This window comes from Carcharodon carcharias, chromosome 10 (genome assembly GCF_017639515.1).
Source record: "Carcharodon carcharias isolate sCarCar2 chromosome 10, sCarCar2.pri, whole genome shotgun sequence".
Taxonomy (NCBI): domain Eukaryota; kingdom Metazoa; phylum Chordata; class Chondrichthyes; order Lamniformes; family Lamnidae; genus Carcharodon; species Carcharodon carcharias.
Window position 1 is genome coordinate 38,509,737 of NC_054476.1, and position 22,243 is coordinate 38,531,979.

Here is a 22,243-nt window from a genome sequence, read left to right on the forward strand (position 1 = left end):
TCTGTGCTGCCAGGGTAAGTCAATCACCTTATCACTCTAAACTCTCACACTCACAAAGCCATCACACATTTCCTGACATCTCACTCACTGCCAGCTCAAGGGACATCAGCACTCACTCTCTAATACACACCCTCACATCTGGCCTCATCTCCTCTGGAGACCACCTCCTCAGCCCTCACCATCTTGAGGCCACTTGCACAGTTCAACATGTGTCCCCACACACACCCTGGTATATCCCTCTTCCCCAGTACAGCCCTCGCCCCACACCTCCTTCCCTTTCCTGTGGCCACTTCTCCCCCTTTCCTAAGCAAGTCCTAGCTCTGCAGCTGTTGAAAAGCCACCCCCACCTTATGGCTGGCCTGGTAGGTAGAGACCTGCTCTTGAGCCCCCCTAAAAATGATGTGGTGCTGCCTGCAAAGCCTGGCGCTGATGACTGTGAGCGCTGCCCGATGCCAGGTGGCAAACAAACCTCGAAGTTCCGAGTGACGTGCAGCTCACTAGGTGCACGTCACTTATGTACAGTTGTGATCATGCCGACATGCCCAGATGATCCAGCGTGAGTGGATGATTCCGGTGAGCAGGGCTTGTAATGAGATGCTAAAGTATTGAAATTAAATTCCTGCCATGTGGTGATGGGAAATGCGGCCCGCCATTGACGGGCGGAGTGAATGATCACAAACTGGTTTCATGACAGCATAAAACTGGTTTTCGGCCTTCTCGCCATAATGTCCGCTCACGCCCGCCATGACACCCGCCATCAACCTGGACTGGATGATTCTGCCCTGAGACAGAATTTGGGAGCTGTGACACAGTGACAGAGTCGGGCACATGGCGAAATTATGGCAATAAGATTGCTTTGGAGTTTCTAAGCAATTATTCTTACGTCCTTTGTTATTCAAAGAAAGAAAATTCACATCACTCTTTACTGAGTCTTTTAAAATTATTCTCTTGTGGTAAATATTACCGCTTCTATAAATCACTCACTTGCCCACCACCGCTGCCCATCACCCCCCCCGCCCAACCTCACCCCCCCCACCCCCACCCCCACCCCAACAGTCCCCCACCCATCCTGAAATAATCAATTGGGGTTTGAAAATGCTCAGTTCTCTTTTCAGATGAATGAAAGCACAGCTCAATAATTATAGTTCATAAACAATATTTAGAGTTCTTTTCCAGGAAAGCAGAATTCAGAGAGAGAATTGGGACATTTGTTCTTAAACACGTCATGTTCAAAGGTTTTGATTTGCATCAGTTGCTGATTGTTGACAGTGGTTATGTAATAGTGAGGAAGAAATGATCCACAAACTGATATCACAGCAGGATGCTGTTTCAGCGCCAGTTCCAGCTGAACCTGTACTCTCCACCAACTAGAAGGCCAACTGCAGCAGGTTAAAGCCCATTAGTCTGATAGGGCAATATGCAAGGTGATGGGACCATTCCAGTCCCCAGTTTTCCCATTGACATTAGTTCCAGATATGATTTTAACTTTGAAAACTTTTAATTCCTTTCCAGCGAGCCATCACAGTGACAGGACAAGACTATTAAGTAATGCGGATGATTTCCTGAGTTTGTATTCCTGGGAAGAATCCTAATTTACTGGGAGTAGGAACAGGAAGTTTGCACAGGTTCTGTCCATCATTGTTCACACATTCAATGCAGGTTGAAAGAGCAGGAAGTCATGGGCAGAATCCCAATTGGAATTCTAGTGACAGGATCAATATGGATAAAGCTTTCTTAAGTGTGTTTGATTCATTGACATTCGCTCCCTTGGCCATTAGTGCACAGTTGCAGCTGTGTGTACTATCTATGTGATACAGCAACATGCCAAGGCTCCGTCGACAGCACCTTCCAAACCCACAACCTCTACCACCTAGAAGGACAATGGCAGCAGGCACAAGGGAACACCACCACCTGCTGGTTCTCCTCCAAACCACTCACTGTTCTAACTTAGGACTATATCACTGTTCCTTCAATGTCACTAGGTCAAAATCCTGGAGTTCCCTCCCTAACAGCTTTGTGGGTGTACCTAGACCACAGGGACTGCAGAAATTCAAGAAGACAGCTCACCACCACCTTCTCATGGTGTTCCAGTCAAGCTATTCCAGTACAGGTGTTCCAGCCAAGCTGCTCCAGTGCAGCTACAACACCGGCATCTACCTGGCTATGTGGAAAATTGTCCAGGTATGTCCTGTACAGCAAAAGGAGGACAAATCCAAGCTGGCCAATTACTGCCCCATCGGCCTACTCTCAATCATCAGTAAAGTAATGGAAGGGGTCATCAACTGTGCTATCAAGCAGCACTTGCTTAGCAATAACCTGCTTACTGAAGCCCAGTTTAGGTTCTGCCAGGGTCACTCAGCTCCTGACCTCATTATAGCCTTGGTACAAACATAGTCAAAAAAGCTGAACTCCCGAAGTGAGATGAGAGTGACTGCCCTTGACATCAAGACAGCATTTGACAGAGTGTGGCATCAAGGAGCCCTAGCAAAACTGGAGTCAATGGAATCAGGGGGAAACCTCACCCCTGGTTGGAGTCTAGCACAAAGAGAGATAATTGTGGTTATTGGAGGTCAATCATCTCAGCTCCAAGACATCACTGCAGGAGTTCCTCAGGGCAGTGTCCTCGGCCCAACCATCTTCAGCTGCTTCATCAATGACCTGCCTTGCATTATAAGGTCAGAATGGGGATGTTCGCTGATGATTGCACAATGTTCAGCACCATTTGCAATTCCTCAGATACTGAAGCGGTCTATGTCCAAATGCAGCAAGACCTGGACACTATCCAGGCTTGGACTGACAGGTGGCAAGTAACATTCGCACCACACAAGTGCCGGCAATGACCATTTCCAACAAAAGAGAATTCAACAATTGCCCCTTGATTTTCAATGGCATTACCATCACTGAATCCCCCACTATCAACATCCTGTGGGGATACTTTTGACCAGAAACTGAGCTGGAATAGCCATATAAATACTGTGGCTACAAGAGCAGGTCAGAGGCTAGGAATCCTGCGATGAGTAACTCACCTTCTGACTCTCCAAAACCTGTCCACCATCTACAAGGCACAAGTCAGGAGTGTGAGGGAATACTCCCCACTTGCCTGGATGAGTGCAGCTCCCACAGCATTTAAGAAGCTTGACATCATCAGGACAAAGCAGCCCACTTGATTGGCACCACATCCACAAAAATTCACTCCCTCCACCACCAACACACAGTAGTAGCAGTGTGTGCCATCTACAAGATGCAGTGCAGGAATTCACCAAGGCTCCTTCGACAGCACCTTCCAAACCCACGACCACTACTATCTAGAAGGACAAGGGCAGCAGATAGATGGGAAAACCACCACCTGGAAGCTCCCCTGCAAGTCACTCACCATCCTGACTTGGAAATATATCGCCGTTCCTTCACTGTCGCTGGGTCAAAATTCTGGAACTCCCTTCCTAACAGCACAGTGGGTGTATCTACACCACATGGACTGCAGCGGTTCAAGAAGGCAGCTCACCACCACCTTCTCAAGGGCAACTAGGGATGGGCAATAAATGTTGGCCCAGCCAGCAAAGCCCACATCCCGTGAATGAATAAAAAAAAAATTAGGGATGAATAGTAAATGCTGGCCTACCCAGCGATGTTCACATCTCATGAATAGATAAAAGAGCATTCAAACTTAGATCACTTGCATCAAAATAAAGGTCACCCTTATGACAAGCAAACAGCTCACTCTCGGAACACTGAGGAATTGAGGGCAGGAAACATTTCAGTCAGATTCATCCCAGATAAAATTCCCTTGAACCAGCAGCACAGGCTTAATCAGTTAAAGTTTCTGTAAGTTTGTAATAAGAAGTAAAATTAAATTAATGAAATGCAATTTCCAGAGATTTATAAATGTTAATTTCCTCCTGGGTTCACAGGAATTATTGTGTTATTGAGATTTATGTTGCTGCTTATAAACCTGCTTTAGTTTGGGGTACTGGAAGGTAGATCGCAAGCTCAAGCCTTTGTAAAAATAAACTTCATCTCACTATTCAACACTAAAACTCACACCTTAAAGACAGCATTTTGACACTAGGGAGTTGCAATGTAAGCCTGGAGTTACCTTGAAGTAAACCCAACTGGTTTACTGATGTCCTTTAGGGAAGGAAACTTGCTGTCCTTACTTGGTCTGGTCTATCTGTAACTCCAGTTCCACTTGGTTGACCATCAGCTTCCCTCTGGCGAGGTTCAGCGAGGCACTCAGCACAGGGCAGCCAGGGACACACATCCTGAGAATGAAGAAGAATAAATGGGATTCCCTGGGCAGAGATATACACGTCGCTTGGGCACTGATTCCAGATTTACACCATCACTCCCAAGCATTGCTTGGATTAACAGAGAGTGCGCTTTCCCAAAATCCCTGCCAGAAGAAAAACCTTGCATTTCTATAGCATCTTTCACAAAGTCAGGACATCCTAAAGTTCCTCAAAACCAATGAAGTACTTTCTGAAGCTTAGTTACCATTTTAATTTAGGAAATGAGTCTGCCAATTTGTGTACAGCAAGATCCTACCAACATCAATGTGAAAACTGCCTGATTTTAACTTGGGTGCAGCACTCCCTCAGTACTGATACCTCAGACAGTGCAGCGCTCCCTCAGTACTGACACCTCAGACAGTGCAGCACTCCCTCAGTATTGACAGCTCTGATGGTGCAGCACTCCCTCAGAACTGACACCTCCGAAGTGCAGCATTTCCTCAGTACTGACAGCTCTGACAGCGCAGCACTCCCTCAGTACTGACACCTCCGACAGTGCAGCATTTCCTCAGTACTGACAGCTCTGACAGTGCAGCAATCCTTTAGTACTGACACCTCCGGCAGTGCAGTGCTCCCTCAGAACTGACACCTCCGACAGCGTAACACTCCCTCGGAACTGACAACTCCGACAGTGCAGCACCCCCTCAGAACTGACACCTCTGACAGTGCAGCACTCCCTCAGAACTGACAGTCCCTCAGTACTGCCCTAGTTTCTGAGCCTACTAAGCACATACACTAGAAAGGAAATTAAATGAATTCAGTTCAAAGGCAGAGATTTATTACAAAGTGTCTATTCTGGAAAAAAATTCAGAAATGCTCCAGCTTTAATATAAAGTTTCACACGAGAAGGCGTGACCTATGACTCTGACTCTGAATGTGTGTGTGTGTGTGTGTGTGTGTTTGTGTTTGGGGCGAGGCTGAAATGGGCAGTCTGAAGTGCTAAAATATTGTGATCTTGATGCATTAAATATAACTAATAAATACTATATCATTGATATTTAGTTATTGTTTAGTTCATTTATTTAGCATCAAAACACTCTCTATCTAGACTGTGCTCCACCCCTCACTCATAACCATTAGGTAAGGCTAATATAGATTGAAAAGACTGCTCGGTGTTCTGCAGTTACCTCAATGCCTGAACACACTCCCAGAATAACAGTCTATAATGTGTACAAGACTGCCTCCTTGTGGCAAGGAAGGCGTCATTAACAGTGTGATCAACAGCACTTGCTTAGCAGTAACCTGCTCATTGACACTTTGTTTGTGTTCCACCAGGGTCATTCATCTCCTAACCTCATTACAGCCTTGGTTCAAACATGGCCAAAAGGTGAGGTGAGAGTGACTGCCCTTGACATCAATGCAACATTTGATAGAATGTGTCATCAAGGAGCCCTAGCAAAATGGAAATCAATGGAAATCAGGGGGAAAGCTCTCTGCTGGCTGGAGTCATACCTAGCACAAAGGAAGGTGGTTGTGGTTGGCGGAGGTCCATAATCTCAGTTCCATGACATCACTGCAGGAGTTCCTCAGGGTAGTGTCCTAGGCCCAACCATCTTCTGCTGCTTCATCAGTGACCTTCCTTCCATCAAAAGGTCAGAAGAGGCGATGTTCGCTGATGATTGCACAATGTTCAGCACCATTCACAACTCCTCAGCAAGACCTGGACAATATCCAGGCTTGGGCTGACAAGTGGCAAGTAACATTCATGCCACACAAGTGTCAGGCAATGGCCATCTCCAACATGAAAGAATCTAACTATTACCCTTTGACAGTCTATTGCATTACCATCACTGAATCCCCCACTATCAACATCCTGGGGGTTGCCATTGACCAGAAACTGAACTAGACCAGCCATATAAACACTGTGGCTACAAGGGCAGGTCAGAGGCTAGGAAATGTGCAATGAGTAACTCACGTCCTGACTCTCCAAAGCCTGTCCACCATCTACAAGGCACAAGTCAGGAGTGTGATGGAATACGCTCTACTTGCCTGGATGAGTGCAGCTTCATCAACACTCAGGGGTATGTGTTAGTCCTAGTGCAATGCATAATTGTTATCCCCTGCCCGAGCCTGCTGGGAGATGAGCATGGTTCTCCAAGTGGCTTCACTACATAGTGGAGGGCCCACCCACTGCTTGTAAAATGCCAGCGGTGGCAGGAAGAGGCCCTTAACTGCCCTCTTAGATGGCTCATTTGGCCGTTAGATGGGAGGACTGTTTGTCACCTTCCCCACCACTGGCATGATGACATGGTAGTGGGAAGATGATGCGTGCTCCATCCCCCGCTTTCCCTCATATATCCAGCCCAGTCCAGAGACAGGCTGGTAAAATCCAGTCCAGGATCTGTTGGGAAGGAGGTTTTGAGCATCACAAAGAGGTGGAGAGCCAGTAAGAACAGAACCAGGAAGCCACAGGCAGGGGAAATGCTGCAAAACCCCTCCCCCAGGTGGGATTCAGCGAGCAGTCACGAGCTAACTTTGATTAGCAGTTAGATGAGAGGGAACTGACTACTAAAAGGAGAATGAATTAGACACGCAGCTGAATGTGAACCCCTGAGTGTTCTAGCAATTTACCTCTTGCAGATTTTATTGCTTATTTAGTCAGACAAATGACTACTTCTTAACAAAAGTGCATGATCACATCTCCTGACAGGGACTTAGTTATTTATTCAACTTAAAGGATTATTAATTTATTCTTGTCAGGGGAGTTGATATTTAATTCAGGCCATCCATAATTTCTTTCAAATACTGAATTATTGTTTGTACTTAGAAACAGGAGGGGGTCATTTAGCTCCTCAAGACTGTTGCACAGGAACAGAAGAAGCCCCTTCCCTCCTTGACGATAACAATCTTGCCCCCAGCCAATAAGGGGTTAGTTGTATACAGTGTAAAAAATTTTATAAGATGAGGTTGGAGAGGGTGGTGTCACCTACACCCACCAAACTCTAGGATCCAATGATTTAACATCATAATCAGGATCCTCTGGCTCAGTCGGGATATTCCGACCACAATTGGACTGTCCCAGGGAGATACAATGGGCAAGATGGGGGTTCAGACAATCATGGAGAGACAGGACTTCAAGACAGTCTTGGGGAGAAGTTTGGAGGTCAACCCAAAATTCCACATTGGAGTTCCTTTCTTCCTGGGTCTATCTGAAGTTCCTGTGTCCAGGGACTCTCTGAAATTCCTGTGCCCTTGGGTCTGTTTGGAGTCCCTGTGTCCCCGATCATTCTAGAGTTCCTGTGTTTCCGGGACTGTCTGGAGTTCCTGCATCCCTAGGTCTGTCTGGAGTCCCTGTGTCCCCAGTCTGTCTGGAGTTCCTGTCTCCCCTGATATTTCAGACATTCCTGTCTCCCAAGATATGTATGGAGTTCCTGTGTTCCTGATCATTCTGGAGCTCCTGTATCCCCAGGACTGTCTGGAGCTCCTGTGTCCCCGGGACTGACTTATGTTCCTGTGTCCTCTGTTTGTCTTGAGATCCTGTGTCCCAAGTCTGTCTGGAGTTCCTGTGCCCCCAGATCTTTCAGGTGTTCCTTCCTCCACAAATCTGTCTGGAGTTCCTGTGTCCCCGGGACTGGATTTCCTGTCTCGCTGGGCTTGTTTGGATTTCCTGTGTCCCCACTTCTGTCTGGAGCTCCTGTCTCTCTGGGTCTGACTGGAATCCCTGAGACCCCAATCTGTCTGAAATTCGTCTGTCCCCAGGACTGTCTGGGGTTCCTGTGTCCACAGTCTGTCTGGAGTTCCTGTATTCTCAGGTCTGTCTGGAGTTTCTGTCTCCCTAGGTCTCTCTGAAGCTCCTGTCTCCCCAGGATTTTCTGGAGTTCCTGTATCCCTGGGACTGTCTCGAGTTCCTGTCTCTCCGGGTCTGTCTGGAGCTCCTGTGTCCCCAGGACTGTCTGGAGTTCATGTCTCCACAGGCTATCTGGAGTTCCTGTGTCCACAGTCTCTCTGGAGTTCCTGTGTCCACAGCCGCTCTGGAGTTCCTGTGTCCCCAGTGTGTCTGGAGTTCCTGTGTCTCCGGGGCTGTTTGGAGTTCCTGTGTCCACAGTCTGTCTGGAGTTCCTATATCACCAGGACTGTCTGGAGTTCCTGTGTTTCCGCGACTGTCTGGAGTTTCTGTGCCCCTGGGAACTGTCTGGAGTTGCTGTGTCCTCGGGACGTCCTGGAGTTCCTGTATCCCCCAGACTGTCTGGGGTTCCTGTATCCCCAGTTTGTGTGGCGTTACTGTGTCCCCGGAACCGTCTAGAGTTCCAGTCTCCTCAGGCCTGTTTGGAGTTCCTATGTCCACAGCCTGCCTGGAGTTCCTGTGTCCTGTATCCCCAGTTTATGTGGAGTTACTGTGTCCCCACAACTGTCTGGACTTCGAGTCTCCCCAGGCCTGTTTGGAGTTCCTGTGTCCACAGTCTGTCTGGAGTTCCTGTGTCCTGTATCCCCAGTTTGTTTGGAGTTATGTGTCCCCACAACTGTCTGGACTTCGAGTCTCCCCAGGCCTGTTTGGAGTTCCTGTGTCCTCAGTCTGTCTGGAGTTCCTGTCTCTACTGGGAATGCCTGGTGTTCCTATATCCCCAGTCTGTCTGGATGTCCTCTGCCCTCAGGTCTGTCTGGAGTTCCCATCTCTCCAGGTCTATATGGAACTCCTGTGTTTCCGGGACTGTCTGGAATTCCTGTGTCCACAGTCCTTCTGGAGTTCCTGTATTCTCAGGTTTGTCTGGAGTTTCTGTCTCCCTAGGTCTCTCTGAAGCTCCTGTCTCCCCAGGACTATCTGGAGTTCCTGTGTCCCTGGGACTGTCTGGAGTTCCTGTCTCTCTGGGACTGTCTGGAGCTCCTGTGTCCCCAGGGCTGTCTGGAGTTCCTGTGTCCACAGTCTGTCTGGAGTTCCTGTATTCTCAGGTCTGTCTGGAGTTTCTATCTCCCTAGGTCTCTCTGAAGCTCCCGTCTCCCCAGGACTATCTGGAGTTCCTGTATCCCTGGGACTGTCTGGAGTTCCTGTCTCTCCGGGTCCGTCTGGAGCTCCTGTGTCCCCAGGAATGTCTGGAGTTCCTGTGTCCACAGTCTGTCTGGAGTTCCTGTATTCTCAGGTCTGTCTGGAGTTTCTGTCTCCCTAGGTCTCTCTGAAGCTCCTGTCTCCCCAGGACTATCTGGAGTTCCTGTCTCTCCGGGTCTGTCTGGAGCTCCTATGTTCCCAGGACTGTCTGGAGTTACCGTGTCCAGAGGCCGTCTGGAGTTCCTGTGTCTACTGTCTCTCTGGAGTTCCTGTGTCCACAGTCTCTCTGGAGTTCCTGTGTTTCCAGGACTGTCTGGAGTTACTGTGTTGACGATCATTCTGGAGTCCCTGTGGTTCCGGGACTGTCTGGAGTTTCTGTGCCCCTGGGAACTGTCTGGAGTTGTTGTGTCCCCGGGACGTCCTGGAGTTCCTGTATCCCCCGGTCTGTCTGGAGTCCTTGTGTCCCCAGTCTGTCTGGAGTTCCTCTCTCCCCTAATATTTCAGACATTCCTGTCTCCCAAGGTATGTCTGGAATTCCTGTGTTCCTGTTTATTCTGGAGCTCCTGTATCCCCAGGACTGTCTGGAGCTCCTGTGTCCCGGGACTGACTTGTGTTCCTGTGTCCTCTGTTTGTCTTGAGATCCTGTGTCCCAAGTCTGTCTGGAGTTCCTGTGCCCCCAGATCTTTCAGGAGTTCCTTCCTCCACAAATCTGTCTGGAGTTCCTGTGTCCCCGGGACTGGATTTCCTGTCTCGCTGGGCTTGTTTGAATTTCCTGTGTCCCCACTTCTGTCTGGAGCTCCTGTCTCTCTGGGTCTGTCTGGAATCCCTAGGACCCCAATCTGTCTGAAGTTCCTCTGTCCCCAGGACTGTCTGGGGTTCCTGTCACCCCAGGTTTGTTTGGAGTTCTTGTCTCCCAGGGACTGCCCGGAGTTCCTGTGTCCGCAGTCTGTCTGATTTTATCCCCAGTTTGTCTGGAGTTACTGTGTCCCCGGAACTGTCTGGGGTTCCAGTCTCCCCAGGCCTGTTTGGAGTTCATATGTCCACAGTCTGCTTGGAGTTCCTGTGTCCTGTATCCCCAGTTTGGAGTCACTGTGTCCCCACATCTGTCTGGACTTCGCGTCTTCCCAGGCCTGTTTGGAGTTCCTGTGTCCACAGTCTGTCTGGTGTTCCTAAGTCCCCAGTCTGTCTGGAGTTCCTGTCTCTACTGGGACTGTTTTGTGTTCCTATATCCCCAGTCTATCTGGATGTCGTCTGCCCTCAGGTCTGTCTGGAGTTCGCATCTCTCCAGGTCTTTCTGGAGTTCCTGTATCCCCAGGTCTGTCTGGAGTTCCTGTGTTCACAGTCTTTCTGGAGTTCTATGTGCCCAGTGTGCCTGGAGCTCCTGTGTCCCAGGGGCTGTCTGGAGTTCCTGTGTCCCCGGGCCTGTCTGAAGTTCCTGTGTCCACAGTCTCTCTGGAGCTCCTGTGTCCCAAGTACTGTCTGGAGTTACTGTGTCCCCAGTCTGTCTGGAGTTTTTCTCTCCCCTACTATTTCAGACATTCCTGTCTCCCATGATATGTCTAGAGTTCATGATAATTCTGGAGTCCCTGCCTCCCTGGGACAGTCTGGAGCTCCTATGACCCCGGGACTGACTTGTGTTCCTGTATCCTCTGTTTGTCTTGAGATCATGTGTCCCCAGTCTGTCTGGAGTTCCTGTGCCCCCAGATCTTTCAGGAGTACCTTCCTCCCCAAATCTGTCTGGAGTTTCTGTATCCCCAGTCTGTCTGAGGTTCCCGTGTCCCGAGCTTGTCTGGAGTTCCTGTGTCCTTGGGAACTGTCTGGAGTCCCTGTGTCCCTGGCACTCCCTGGCATTCCTGTGTCCCCAGTCTAACTGGATTTCCTGTATCCCCAGTTTGCCTGGCATTCCTGTGTCCCTGATCATTCTGGAGTACCTGTGTACCAGGACTGCCTGGAGTCCCTGTGTCCCCAGTCTGTCTGGTGTTCCTGTGTCCCCGGGTCAGTCTGGAGTCCCTGTCTCACTGGTTCTGTCTGAAGCTCCTGTCACCCTGGGTTTGTCTGGAGTTCTTGTCTCTCTGGGCCCGTCTGGAGTTCCTGTCTCCCCAGTATGTCTGGAGTTCCTTCTCCACAGATCTGCCCGGATTTCCTGTCTCTCCGGGAGGCTCCTGTCTCCCCGGGACTATCCGTAGTTCCTGTGCCCCCGGGTCTGTCTGTAATTCCTGTGCACTTGGGTCTGTCTGTCTTGGGACTGTTCGGATTTCCTGTATCCCCTCATCGGTCTGGACATCCTGTGTCCTCAGTCTGTCTGGAGTTCCTGTGTCCCCGATCATTCTGGAGTTCCTGTGTACCGGGACTGCCTGGAGTCCCTGTGTTTCCAGTTTGTCTTGAATTCCTGTGCCCCAGTCTGTCTGGTGTCCCTGTGTCCCCAGGTCAGTCTGGAGTTCCTGTCTCCCCAGATCTTTCAGGAGTTCCTTTCCCCCGGGTCTGTTTGGATTTCCTGTTTCCCTGGGTCTGCCTGGAGTTCCTGTGTCCCTGAGTCTGTCTGGAGTTCTTGTCATCCCAAGTTTGTCTGGAGTTCTTGTCTCTCTGGCCTGTCTGAAGTTCCTCTGTCCCCAGGACTGTCTGGTGTTCCTGTGTCCCCGGGTCAGTCTAGAGTTCCTGTCTTCCCAGATCTTTCAGGAGTTCCTTTCCCCCGGATCTATTTGGATTTCCTGTCTCTCCGGGTCTGCCTGAGGCTCCTGTCTCCCCAGGACTGTCTGTGGTTCCTGTGCCCCCGGGTCTGTCTGTAATTCCTGTGCACCCGGGTCTGTCTGGAGTTCCTGTCTCACCGGGCCTGTTTGGATTTCCCCGCATCATTCTGCACATCCTGTGTCCTCAGTCTGTCTGGAGTTCCCATGTCCCCAGTCTTTTGGAGTTCCCCTCTCCCTAGATCTGTCAGGTGATCCTGTCTTCTCGGATCTGTCTGGAGTTCTTGTATCCCTGGTCTGACCGGAGTTCCTGTCTCTCCGGGTCTGCCTGATGCTCCTGTCTCCTCGGGACTGTCTGTAGTCCCTGTGTTCTCGGATCTGTCTGGGGTTCCTTTGCCCCCAGTCTGTCTGGAGTTCCTTTGTCCCCGAGACTGTCTGCAGTTCCTGTGCCCCCGGGACTGTCTGGAGTACTTGTGTCCCTGGACTGTCTGGAGTTCCTAAGCCCCTAATTTGCCTGGAGTTCCTGTGTTCCCAATCTAACTGGAGTTCCTGTGTTCCCAGTCTGCCTGGAGTTCCAGTATCCCCAGTCTGTCTGGAGTTACTGTGTCCCCAGTCTGTCTGAAGCTCCTGTGTTCCGAGTTTGTCTGGAGTTCCTGTCTCCCTGGGACTGTCTGGAGTCCCTGTGTCCCCAGTCTGTCTGGATTTCCTGTATCCCCAGTCTGCTTGGAGTTCCTCTGTTCCCACTCTAACTGGAGTTCCTGTGTTCCCAGTCTGCCTGGAGTTCCTGTATCCCCAGTCTGTCTGGAGTTCATGTGTCCCCAGTCTGTCTGAAGCTCCTGTGTTCCGAGTTTGTCTGGAGTTCCTGTCTCCCTGGGACTGTCTGGAGTCCCTGTGTCCCCAGTCTGTCTGGATTTCCTGTATCCCCAGTCTGCTTGGAGTTCCTGTGTCCCCGATCATTCTGGAGTTCCTGTGTACCGGGACTGCCTGGAGTCCCTGTGTTCCCAATTTGTCTTGAGTTCCTTTGTCCCCAGTCTGTCTGGTGTTCCTGTGTCCCTGGGTCAGTCTGAAGTTCCTGCCTCCCCAGATCTTTCAGGAGTTCCTTTTCCCCTCGATCTGTTTGAATTTCCTGTGTCCCTGGTTCTGTCTGGAGCTCCTGTCTCCCCGGGACTGCCTCGAGTTCCTGTCTCCCCAATCTGTCTGGGGTTCCTCTCTCCCCAGATCTGCCCGGATTTCCTGTCTTTCTGGGTCTGCCTGAGGCTCCTGTCTCCCCGGGACTGTCTGTAGTTCCTGTGCCTCTGGGTCTGTCTGTAATTCCTGTGCACCTGGTTCTGTCTGGAGTGCCTGTCTCACCGGGCCTGTTCAGATTTCCTGCGTCCCCACGTCGGTCTGGAGATCCTGTATCCTCAGTCTGTCTGGAGTTCCCATTTCCCCAGTCTTCTGGAGTTTCCCTCTCCCCAGATCTGTCAGGCGATCCTGTCTCCTCAGATGTTTCTGGAGTTTTTGTGTCCCTGGTCTGTCCAGAGTTCCTGTCTCTCCAGGTCTGCCTGATGCTCCTGTCTCCTCGGGACTGTTTGCAGTTCCTGTGTTCTCGGTTCTGTCTGGGTTTCCTTTGCCCCCAGGCCTGTCTGGAGTCTCTCCATCCCCAAGACTGTCTGTAGTTCCTGTGCCCCCGGGACTGTCTGGAGTACCTGTCTCGCCGGGCCTGTTTGCATTTCCTGTGTCACCAGTCTATTTGGTGTTCTTGTGTCCCCAACCTGCCTGAAGTTCCTGTGTTGCTGGGACAGCCTGGATTTCCTGTGTCTCCGTGTCAGTCTGGACTTCCTGTGTCCCGGGGTCTGCCTGGAGTTCCTGTCTCCTCGGGCCTGCCAGAAGCTCTTGTCTCTGAGAAAGAAAATATTTCAGGAGAGGAAATAGAGAAGGGGAAGTAAGCCAGGAAAATAGCCAGTTGTCCTGTTGCCTACCAAAACCCACAACAGACACAAAGCAGGAAGTCATGAAATGTTCTGACCATGTTTAACTTGTACCTTATGTGCGTGCAGATAAACGTTAAAATGAAATTTTTGTGGGAAAACCAGGAAAGTATTCTTAGAGCATAGCCAGAATAAAATGAACTTTGTGCATGATTAATTACATAAGTATGCTGGCCAGCTTGTTTTTTTTAACTTTTTAACTTGTTAACTTTTTTAACTTCCCTGTTCTTTGTATTCTATGTCTCGTAGGCTGTTGATTGTGTTCTAATTTGATGCAACGTCTTGTAAACTGTCTGTATTTGTAAAACCGTCTGTCTTGCATCTGATGTAATTACTTAGTTAACTTACCGATTACCTAACCTATTGTGAGGTATAACTGCATGCACTGATAACGGTTGATTTATAACTGCCCGATTGTTACATGATTATGACTCAGATAAAAAGGATCAGATGTTGTCTCATGGAATGAATAGTACATTACCAAAACAGAATTACCTGGAAAAACTCAGCAGGTCTGGCAGCATTGGCTGTCTGTTGAAGGGTCATGAGGACTCGAAACGTCAACTCTTTTCTTCTCCGCCGATGCTGCCAGACCTGCTGAGTTTTTCCAGGTAATTCTGTTTTTGTTTTGGATTTCCAGCATCCGCAGTTTTTTGTTTTTATCATTATTTATGAATAGCACATTGTTAGAAGAGCTAAGGGACAATCAAGAAACTGTTTGGGTAAACAAGATCAATTAGCTAACATAGATATAATTATAAGAGAATAAAGAAGGGCAAGTTAATAAGATCACACAAGTTAATAAGATCACTCAAGTTAATAGGATCACTGTGTGAAGATGCTGGAGTCACTGTATAAATATTGCTTATTGAATGTTTTATCGTTGAGCAGATTTATTGTGACTTACTCCCAATGGCCATTGTACTGTTTAGTGCTAAATAAATTGTACTTTTTCCTGAAGTAACCTGCAGTTGCTGATTTATTCTTTGACATCTCCCTGGGACTGTCTCGAGTACCTGTGTCTCCACGAATGTCTGAATTTCCTACCTCCCTGGGTCTGCCTGGAGTTCCTGAGTCCCCGGGCCTGTCTGGAACTCCTGTCTCTCTGGATCTTTCAGGAGTTCCTGTTCCCTGGGTCTGTTTTGAGTTCCTGTCTTCCCGGATCTGTCTGGAGTTCCTGTCTCCCTGGGTCTGTTGTAATTCCTGTCTCCACGGGTTTGACTGGAGTTCCTGTCTCCCCAGTCTCTCTGGAGTTCCTGTGTTCCAAGTCTGTCTGAAGTTCTTGTGCCTCCGGGTCGGTCTGGAATTCTTGTGTCCCTCAGAGTGTCTGAAGCTCCATTTAGTTTTAAGTAAGTGTGAACGAAGCAGAATTTCACTTTCTAATATTGACAAGGCACTGACAGTTCAGTAGGAACTGAAACAGTGAGATACACAGTAACTACCAGGCAGTGTGAAGCATGAGCAGGGAGGGAGGTCTTCGATGACTGTGTCAGAAATAAGTCATCTTCATAAAATGAAAAGAAAGGCTTGCTTTTCTATAGCACTTTCACAGCATCACAACATCCCAAACCTCTTTAGAGCCAATTTGAACAAGTTTTTATGAAAAGAAAGACAGACTTGCATTTATGCACAGCCTTCAGAACCTACTGATTACTCTGAGCACTTTACTTTAGAAATTGTAATAAAATACTTTAGAATTGTAATCACTGTTGTAATGAAGGAAACGAGACAGAAAATTTTCACAAAGGAAAAAGCCACAATGTGATGATAACCAGATAATTTGTTTTATTAATGTTGATTTTTAAAAATTGAATCATGGGTTTCAGATACGAGGAATTCTGCAGCGAGTAATTCACTTCCTGACTCCCCAAAGTCTGACCACCATCTATAAGGCATAAGTCAGGGGTGTGATGGAATACTCCCCACTTGCCTGGATGAGTGCAATTCCAGCAGCATTCAAGAAGCTTGACACCGTCCAGGACAAAGCAGCCTGCTTGATTGACATCCCATCCACAAACATTCACTCCCTCCACTACTGACGCACAGTGGTAGCAAAGTGTACCATCTACAAGATGCACTGCAGGAACTCACCAAGGCTCCTTAGAGAGCACCTTCCAAACCCATGACCACTACCAGCTAGAAGGACAAGGATTGGCCTTCACAGCTATCAGCACAGGTGCACCAAATGAAGTCAGCCCACCTAAAGGGATTGTTTGCTGCATGTCCATCATCTCTTGTAGATGGAAGAATGGCTACTCACTCACTCACAGGTTTAGCATAATGGCCTTGCTTTTGTACTCTAATCCTCAATTAAACAGCCGTCTTAACTTATCCTACCCCTTTCAAAGATTTATGTACATAAAGCACCACATGTCTCTCTGATCCTGCACCACCTTTAAAATGGTGCCATTTAATTGCACCACTTCTTGTATCACAGCAGCAGCACTGCTCATCTTTTCCACATCTCATCCTTTGTTCCAAAATCTTGTAAGCAAGTTGCGGCTCACTCCAGTCACAGATTCTGCTGTATCTAGTCCTTTCCAGATGTTACCTTGACCCTTGAACAAATACTTTCCCCAGTGATGGTGTTGACAGCTACCTTTCCGAAACCTGATGGGTCAACTCAGTCTAATATAAAACGAGTAGAGAGGAACCAATGCACAGAATCACCAAAGTGATACAGGGGCTTAAAGGGTTAAAGGACAAAGTTCTCTCAACTTGACATGTCTTTCCTTGAGTTTAGAAGGTTGAGGAGGTGATTTATTTGATGTTTTTAATAAAGTTGAAAGGGTTTTTTTAGGGTTTATAGAGGGAATCTATTCCCTCTGGTGGGCATGAAGTCGAGAATAAGGGGTTGTAAACTGAGAGGGGCATTAGAATAGGTGGAAGAAAGGCAGAGTCACCCAGGGAATCATGGTGTTAGACTGATTTTGTGGTTACTTGTAGTCTCCTGGTGCTGGTAATGGATCAGTGATGCTGAGGTCACGAGTTCACATCCCAATGGGAAAAGTTAGGAAACTGTATTCAATAAATAAAAGCTGTCACCAGGAAGCAATTCATTGGAGGAGCTTGCAGTGCTGGATGTCTACTACCACCTTTCATTTTGAGAAAGTCAATTATACAATAAAACTGAATTAGCCATGTTTTAATACCAAACTGGATGAAGTCCCCAACCCTCAGTGTCAGGCACCAATCAGCCCCATGTACAATATTACACAGATCCACCATTCTGCTTGAAATGAGCGAGCAGCACGGAAAGTGAGTGGAGTTGTTCATTTTCCGGGCACGGGCAGGTGAATTTAGTTGTGGATCTTCCTGCAGGAGCCTGCAGCTCCCATCGTTGATGAAGACAATCCTTCTAACACAGAGCTGCCTACTGGGTGTAGGGCCTGTATGGCCTCTAAGTTTGTGAAAGGGGTAATATCCTGGGTGTTGTCTTCCCAAATGCTGCTTCACTCTTTTATCATCCAAACCTTCACAGCTCCACACTCCACACACCACCCCACCCCCACCAACCACCCCCCCCACGCCCCCCCGCCCCCGGCCCTCATTAACATTGAAAACAAGGGAAATCCAATGCTGGTACTTGGAGTTGCTTAACAAAACATTCTTGATGGCATCAGAAGCCCTCAAACCGTCGACAGAAAGTTCAGCTCATTCCAGGTTCAAGGCCAAAGAAAAATGCTTCCACTGTCTTCTTTCAATGTAAAGATTTGTGCCCCTATTCCCTCTCCATTAGTAACCAAGAATGGATTTACCATTTGTACAAGATAATAAATATCACTTTGAACTCTAATGTCTCTTTGTTGCTTTGTGTTCAGTATGAACTCAACCAATTCAATATTTCTGTGTTTATGACATCCAAAAATTTAGTGAGAAAGAAAGACATGCATTTCTATTGCCCCTTTTACAAACTCAGGATACCCAAAGTGCTTCACAGCCAATGAAATATGTAAGTGCTATCATTGTTTTAATATGGAAAACATAACAGCCAATTTGTACACAACAAGCCCCCACAAACTGCAATGTGATTTAAATTAATCTGTAATGTTACTACATCAATATTTCAGGAGGAACACATTTTGTTAATTGGGAACTTTAGTAAATAAATAGATACAATTTTTGAGTACAAATTAAAATTACAATATTCAACAACAATGTAACAAAGCAATTTCTATTAAATATAGAGACATCAGACAATCATATGGTACTTTCCCATTGTTTACAGAGTAAAGAGTCATACGGACTTGAATCGTCAACTGTATTCCTCTCCGCAGATGCTGTCAGACATGCTGAGTTTTTCCAGGTATTTTTGTTTTTGTTCTAGATTTCCAGCATCCGCAGTATTTTGCTTTTACCTCTGCCCCAGGAAGGTTGATTCACCCGACACAGGGGAAATCACCCTCAAAGTGTCTCTTGCTGAAATTCAGATACTGCTGTCTCACGCAGTCTGCCTTAGGGAACCAGCAGGAAGTGTCCGAGAGAATTTTTCTTGGAATAGGCCTGGGCTCTTCCCTTTTTTCCCCTATCCTAGGAATTAGGGCTATTGATCCATGGGAACAGGGTGGGGATTTATGAGATGATCTTATCAAATGGACCAATGAGCACAGAAGGAGATGAGGGATGGATCTCTCTCTCCCTCTCTCTATCTCTTTCTCTCCCCTGTTACCCTTTGTACCTTTCTGGACTTCAAATTTCTTTTCAATTTTTTCTTGTCGATGAGCTAAGTGTTTTGAGACAAGCAGCTCAGTCCCTCCAGTGGCTGAACAATATATATGCATCCTAGACCTTTTACGCTGCAATGAGATGAGATGGGTTAGCTGCTGATGGATTAAGTGAGCCCTGATTGCTGTATTCTGTCTTCTCTACCTCACAAAGACTTACCAGCCCAGAAATTTCCTGAGTTTACTAAAAACCTCTTGTGGTTATGACATCATGTCCATTAAGGTTTCTAGTAAAACAATAATTCATAGCCACACCCAGAGACGTTGTCCACCGTAAAATATTTACCCCGAGCTGAATAAAGCTGGAAAATTCCATCAGGAAAAACAACAAGTCTCTAATCTAACCTCAAGCAATTAGATGACATTTATAAATTCCCCATGATTCATGATGTTATTGGAGTTCACTGATAGATTACTTCCTTATTGTTCCTCCCAGGGAGCCATTAATATCTTTCCCTCATAACAGAGAACTTGCATTTTTATAGCAACTTTCACAGTCTAAGGATATCCCAAAGCATTTTACAGCCAATGAAGTACTTTTCGTAGTCATTGTTGTAACGTATGGGATGTGGCAGCCAACTTATGCTCAAACCACACCAGCCCCCTGCTCTCAAACCGATTGCAATCACCTCGGGACCTGCCTCCTGTCATCTGGCTGCCAGGGCCTGTTGCTATGAGAATTGGGGGGGACTTGGAGACAGAATCTGGGATGATGTCTAGGGTCAGAATCTCCCTGGGCCTCAATGTATAAGGTTGTCACTCACCCTAGTTCCTCCATGACCCTCCACCCAACCCCTCAGACCGAGTTAAAATTAAGATCTTTGTCAACTCACTCCAGGACCTGAATGCAAAAATCTAGGTTGACCTTGGCCCTCCAGTGTAGTACCGAGGGAGATCTGCACTGTTGAAGGTACTGTCTTTCAAATAAAATGTTCAGCCTCAAAGGTGGACGTAAATGATCCAATGGCATTATCTTGAAGAAGAATAGGGGAGATCGCTCTGGTGTCCTGCCTAATATTTATCCCTCAGTCAAATCTCTAAAAACAGATTATCTGGTCATTATCACCTTGTTGTTTGTGGGAACTTGCTGTGTGAAAATCGGTTGCTGCGTTTTTTTCATTACAGCTGCATTTCAATTTGAGAAGTACTTCATTGACTGTACAGTCATAAAAAGTGCTATAGAAATGCATGTCTTTCTTTTTTTAAAAAACACAGAATATTGGTGATCGAGAGGAAGCACAGCAATTGGGTGAATGGGTGTTGTTCGGTGTGGAGGAGGGTTACATGTGGTTAGATGTCTTCTGGCTGGGGAAACAGGGATGAGGGGGCATTGATTGTCAGTAAAAGAGTGAGGAGATTGATTAGGAGAAAACACAGGGGGTTGTTGGAGCACAGAATTCTTTACCACAGGGAGTGCTGGAAAAACAGACATTTTTTAATTCATTCTTGGGATGCAAACCCACTGGCGAGGCCAGTACTTATTGCTGACCTCTAATTTTCCTTTAGGCCACTATATCTTTCAGGGGAAAAAGGGGATGAATCTTTGAAGCAGGAGAATACACAGGGCAATGGTAAGGGAGTGGGGCAGTGGGATTCATTTGGGATTCATACAGGGCTATGGGAAGCCACGGGGAAGTGGGATTAGTTTGGGATTTCTCTGGCAATTAATCAGCAGATGTTGCTAAAGTTTTATTTGTGAAAATTGCTGCCTAATTAATCTACAAGTAAGCTCTTGCTGAAATTTGGATTTAACACAGTGGAGGGTAATCATTGTTCCTGTGAGTTTGGATTATGGACACAACACTGACAACTTCATAGAGAAACTGAGTGAAGAGAATCAGGGTTAATAACTGTGGGTACATGAGGGTACTTGGATTGTACAGTGCGCAGCAACTTGCTGTGGGCAGCATGTTCTTTAAGATGCCTATAGCATGTCACAGATACCGGCTCTGGAAAACACAGCTCATAATATGCATTGATTTACAAAAATAATTGTGATTCATTATTTTGTGGAGGGTCAGCTTTTTATGGACCTAAAGGTCAATAGAAGATTTATCATCGTGCCTGAACTGTAAAAACAACCCATCTCTGTCACCATGATCAAGGTTATTTTCTTCATCATCATGCCCCTCTATTACATGCTCTTCATTCGCTTCTGGCTCAATATCTTCCTTAAACCACACAGACTTGTAACCTTCATCAGACTTCCTCTCTTTGGTGAGGATGGATTTAACCTCCGTGTCATTATCGGTCTCGTCTAAGGAGCTAGATGCTTTGTCATCCTTCTGGGTTGTGGGAGCAGCATTGGTCCTTTGGGATATGGGGTCAGTTTGGTTTCCCGAAGATCCTGTTAGATTGTTGTTTTCCAGGGTTGAGTTGAGGACAGCAGCCAGAGCAGTGGATTCTATGATGTGGGGATTCTTCAGCGCTGGCCAACTGGATTTCTGGATTCTTTCGGATGTTACTTCCTCCAGGTAGCCTTCATTTGTAAACTGCATCTTGTCACTTCCTGAAGAAACTAAACCTTTGGATACCTGCAATGGAGAAAAGCGGTTTCTTGGAATTATTTAATACCATTTGTTGATAAAGAATGAAGGAAGTGTCAATTGTTCAAATCAATTCCACTAGTGCATAAAGAATACATTTTTTAAATTAATTCATGAGATGTGGGCATCACTGGTTCGGCCAGCATTTATTGCCCATCCCTAATTGCCCATGAGAAGGTGGTGGTGAGCTGCCTTCTTGAACCACTGCAGTCCCTGTGGTGTAGGTACACACACAGTGCTGTTAGGGAGGGAGTTCCAGGATTTTGACCCAGTGACAGTGAAGCAACGGCGATATATTTCCAAGTTAGGATGGTGAGTGGCTTGGAGGGGAACTTCCAAGTGGTGGTGTTCCCATCTATCTGCTGCACTTGTCCTTCTAGATGGTACTGGTTGTGGGTTTGGAAGGTGCTGTCTAAGCAGGCTTGGTGAATTCCTGCAGTGCCTCTTGTAGATGGTACACACTGCTGCCACCGCATCGGTGGTGGAGGGAATGAATGTTTGTGGATGTGCTGCTAATCAAGCGGGCTGCTTTGTCCTGGATTGTGCCAAACTTCTTGAGTGTTGTTGGAGCTGCACTCATCCAGGCAAGTGGAGAGTGTTCCATCACACTCCTGACTTGTGCTTTGGGGAGTCAGCAAGTGAGTTACTCATTGCAGTACGATGTCATAACTGTTAGATCTTTATGAATATTACGGGTTATTCCCATTGTGATAGAATAGTTAAGTGAGGGGAAGGAAAGTACTGCTCTATAAATCCTGTGGACAGTTGGAAACAGCACCCGTGGACAGGGCAAATCTGGCACCCTTCCCCTGAAAGGATCGCTAATTTTTTTGTCTCGGGCAAGGGTATTAAATAACATGGAGCAAATGGAGTTGAGGCACAGGTCAGCCCTGATTTTATGGAATAGTGCAATAAGCTTGAGGGGCTGAATGGCCTTGTCTGTTCCTTTGCGAGAGGCAGTGGTGAGGTAGAACTGGATGTAGCCGTATACATGTAGAAGTAGGTGCCATGACTTTGGAAGAAGTCGCTGAGGAGCATCAAGTAGATGAGAA

The 22,243-nt window shown here is 47.3% G+C and overlaps 1 protein-coding gene across 1 annotated transcript in view; it reads right to left on the bottom strand.

Moving 5' to 3' along the window:
- Positions 1-18,059: 18,059 nt before the first annotated feature.
- LOC121283362 (cadherin-related family member 5-like) overlaps positions 18,060-22,243 on the bottom strand; it is a 64,253-nt gene continuing 60,069 nt past the window's right edge. Inside the window, exon 18 of the mRNA XM_041197853.1 lies at positions 18,060-21,179. Within this exon, the coding sequence (XP_041053787.1) occupies positions 20,679-21,179 (501 nt within the window). The 3' untranslated portion in view covers positions 18,060-20,678. The remainder of the gene's footprint in view (positions 21,180-22,243) is intronic.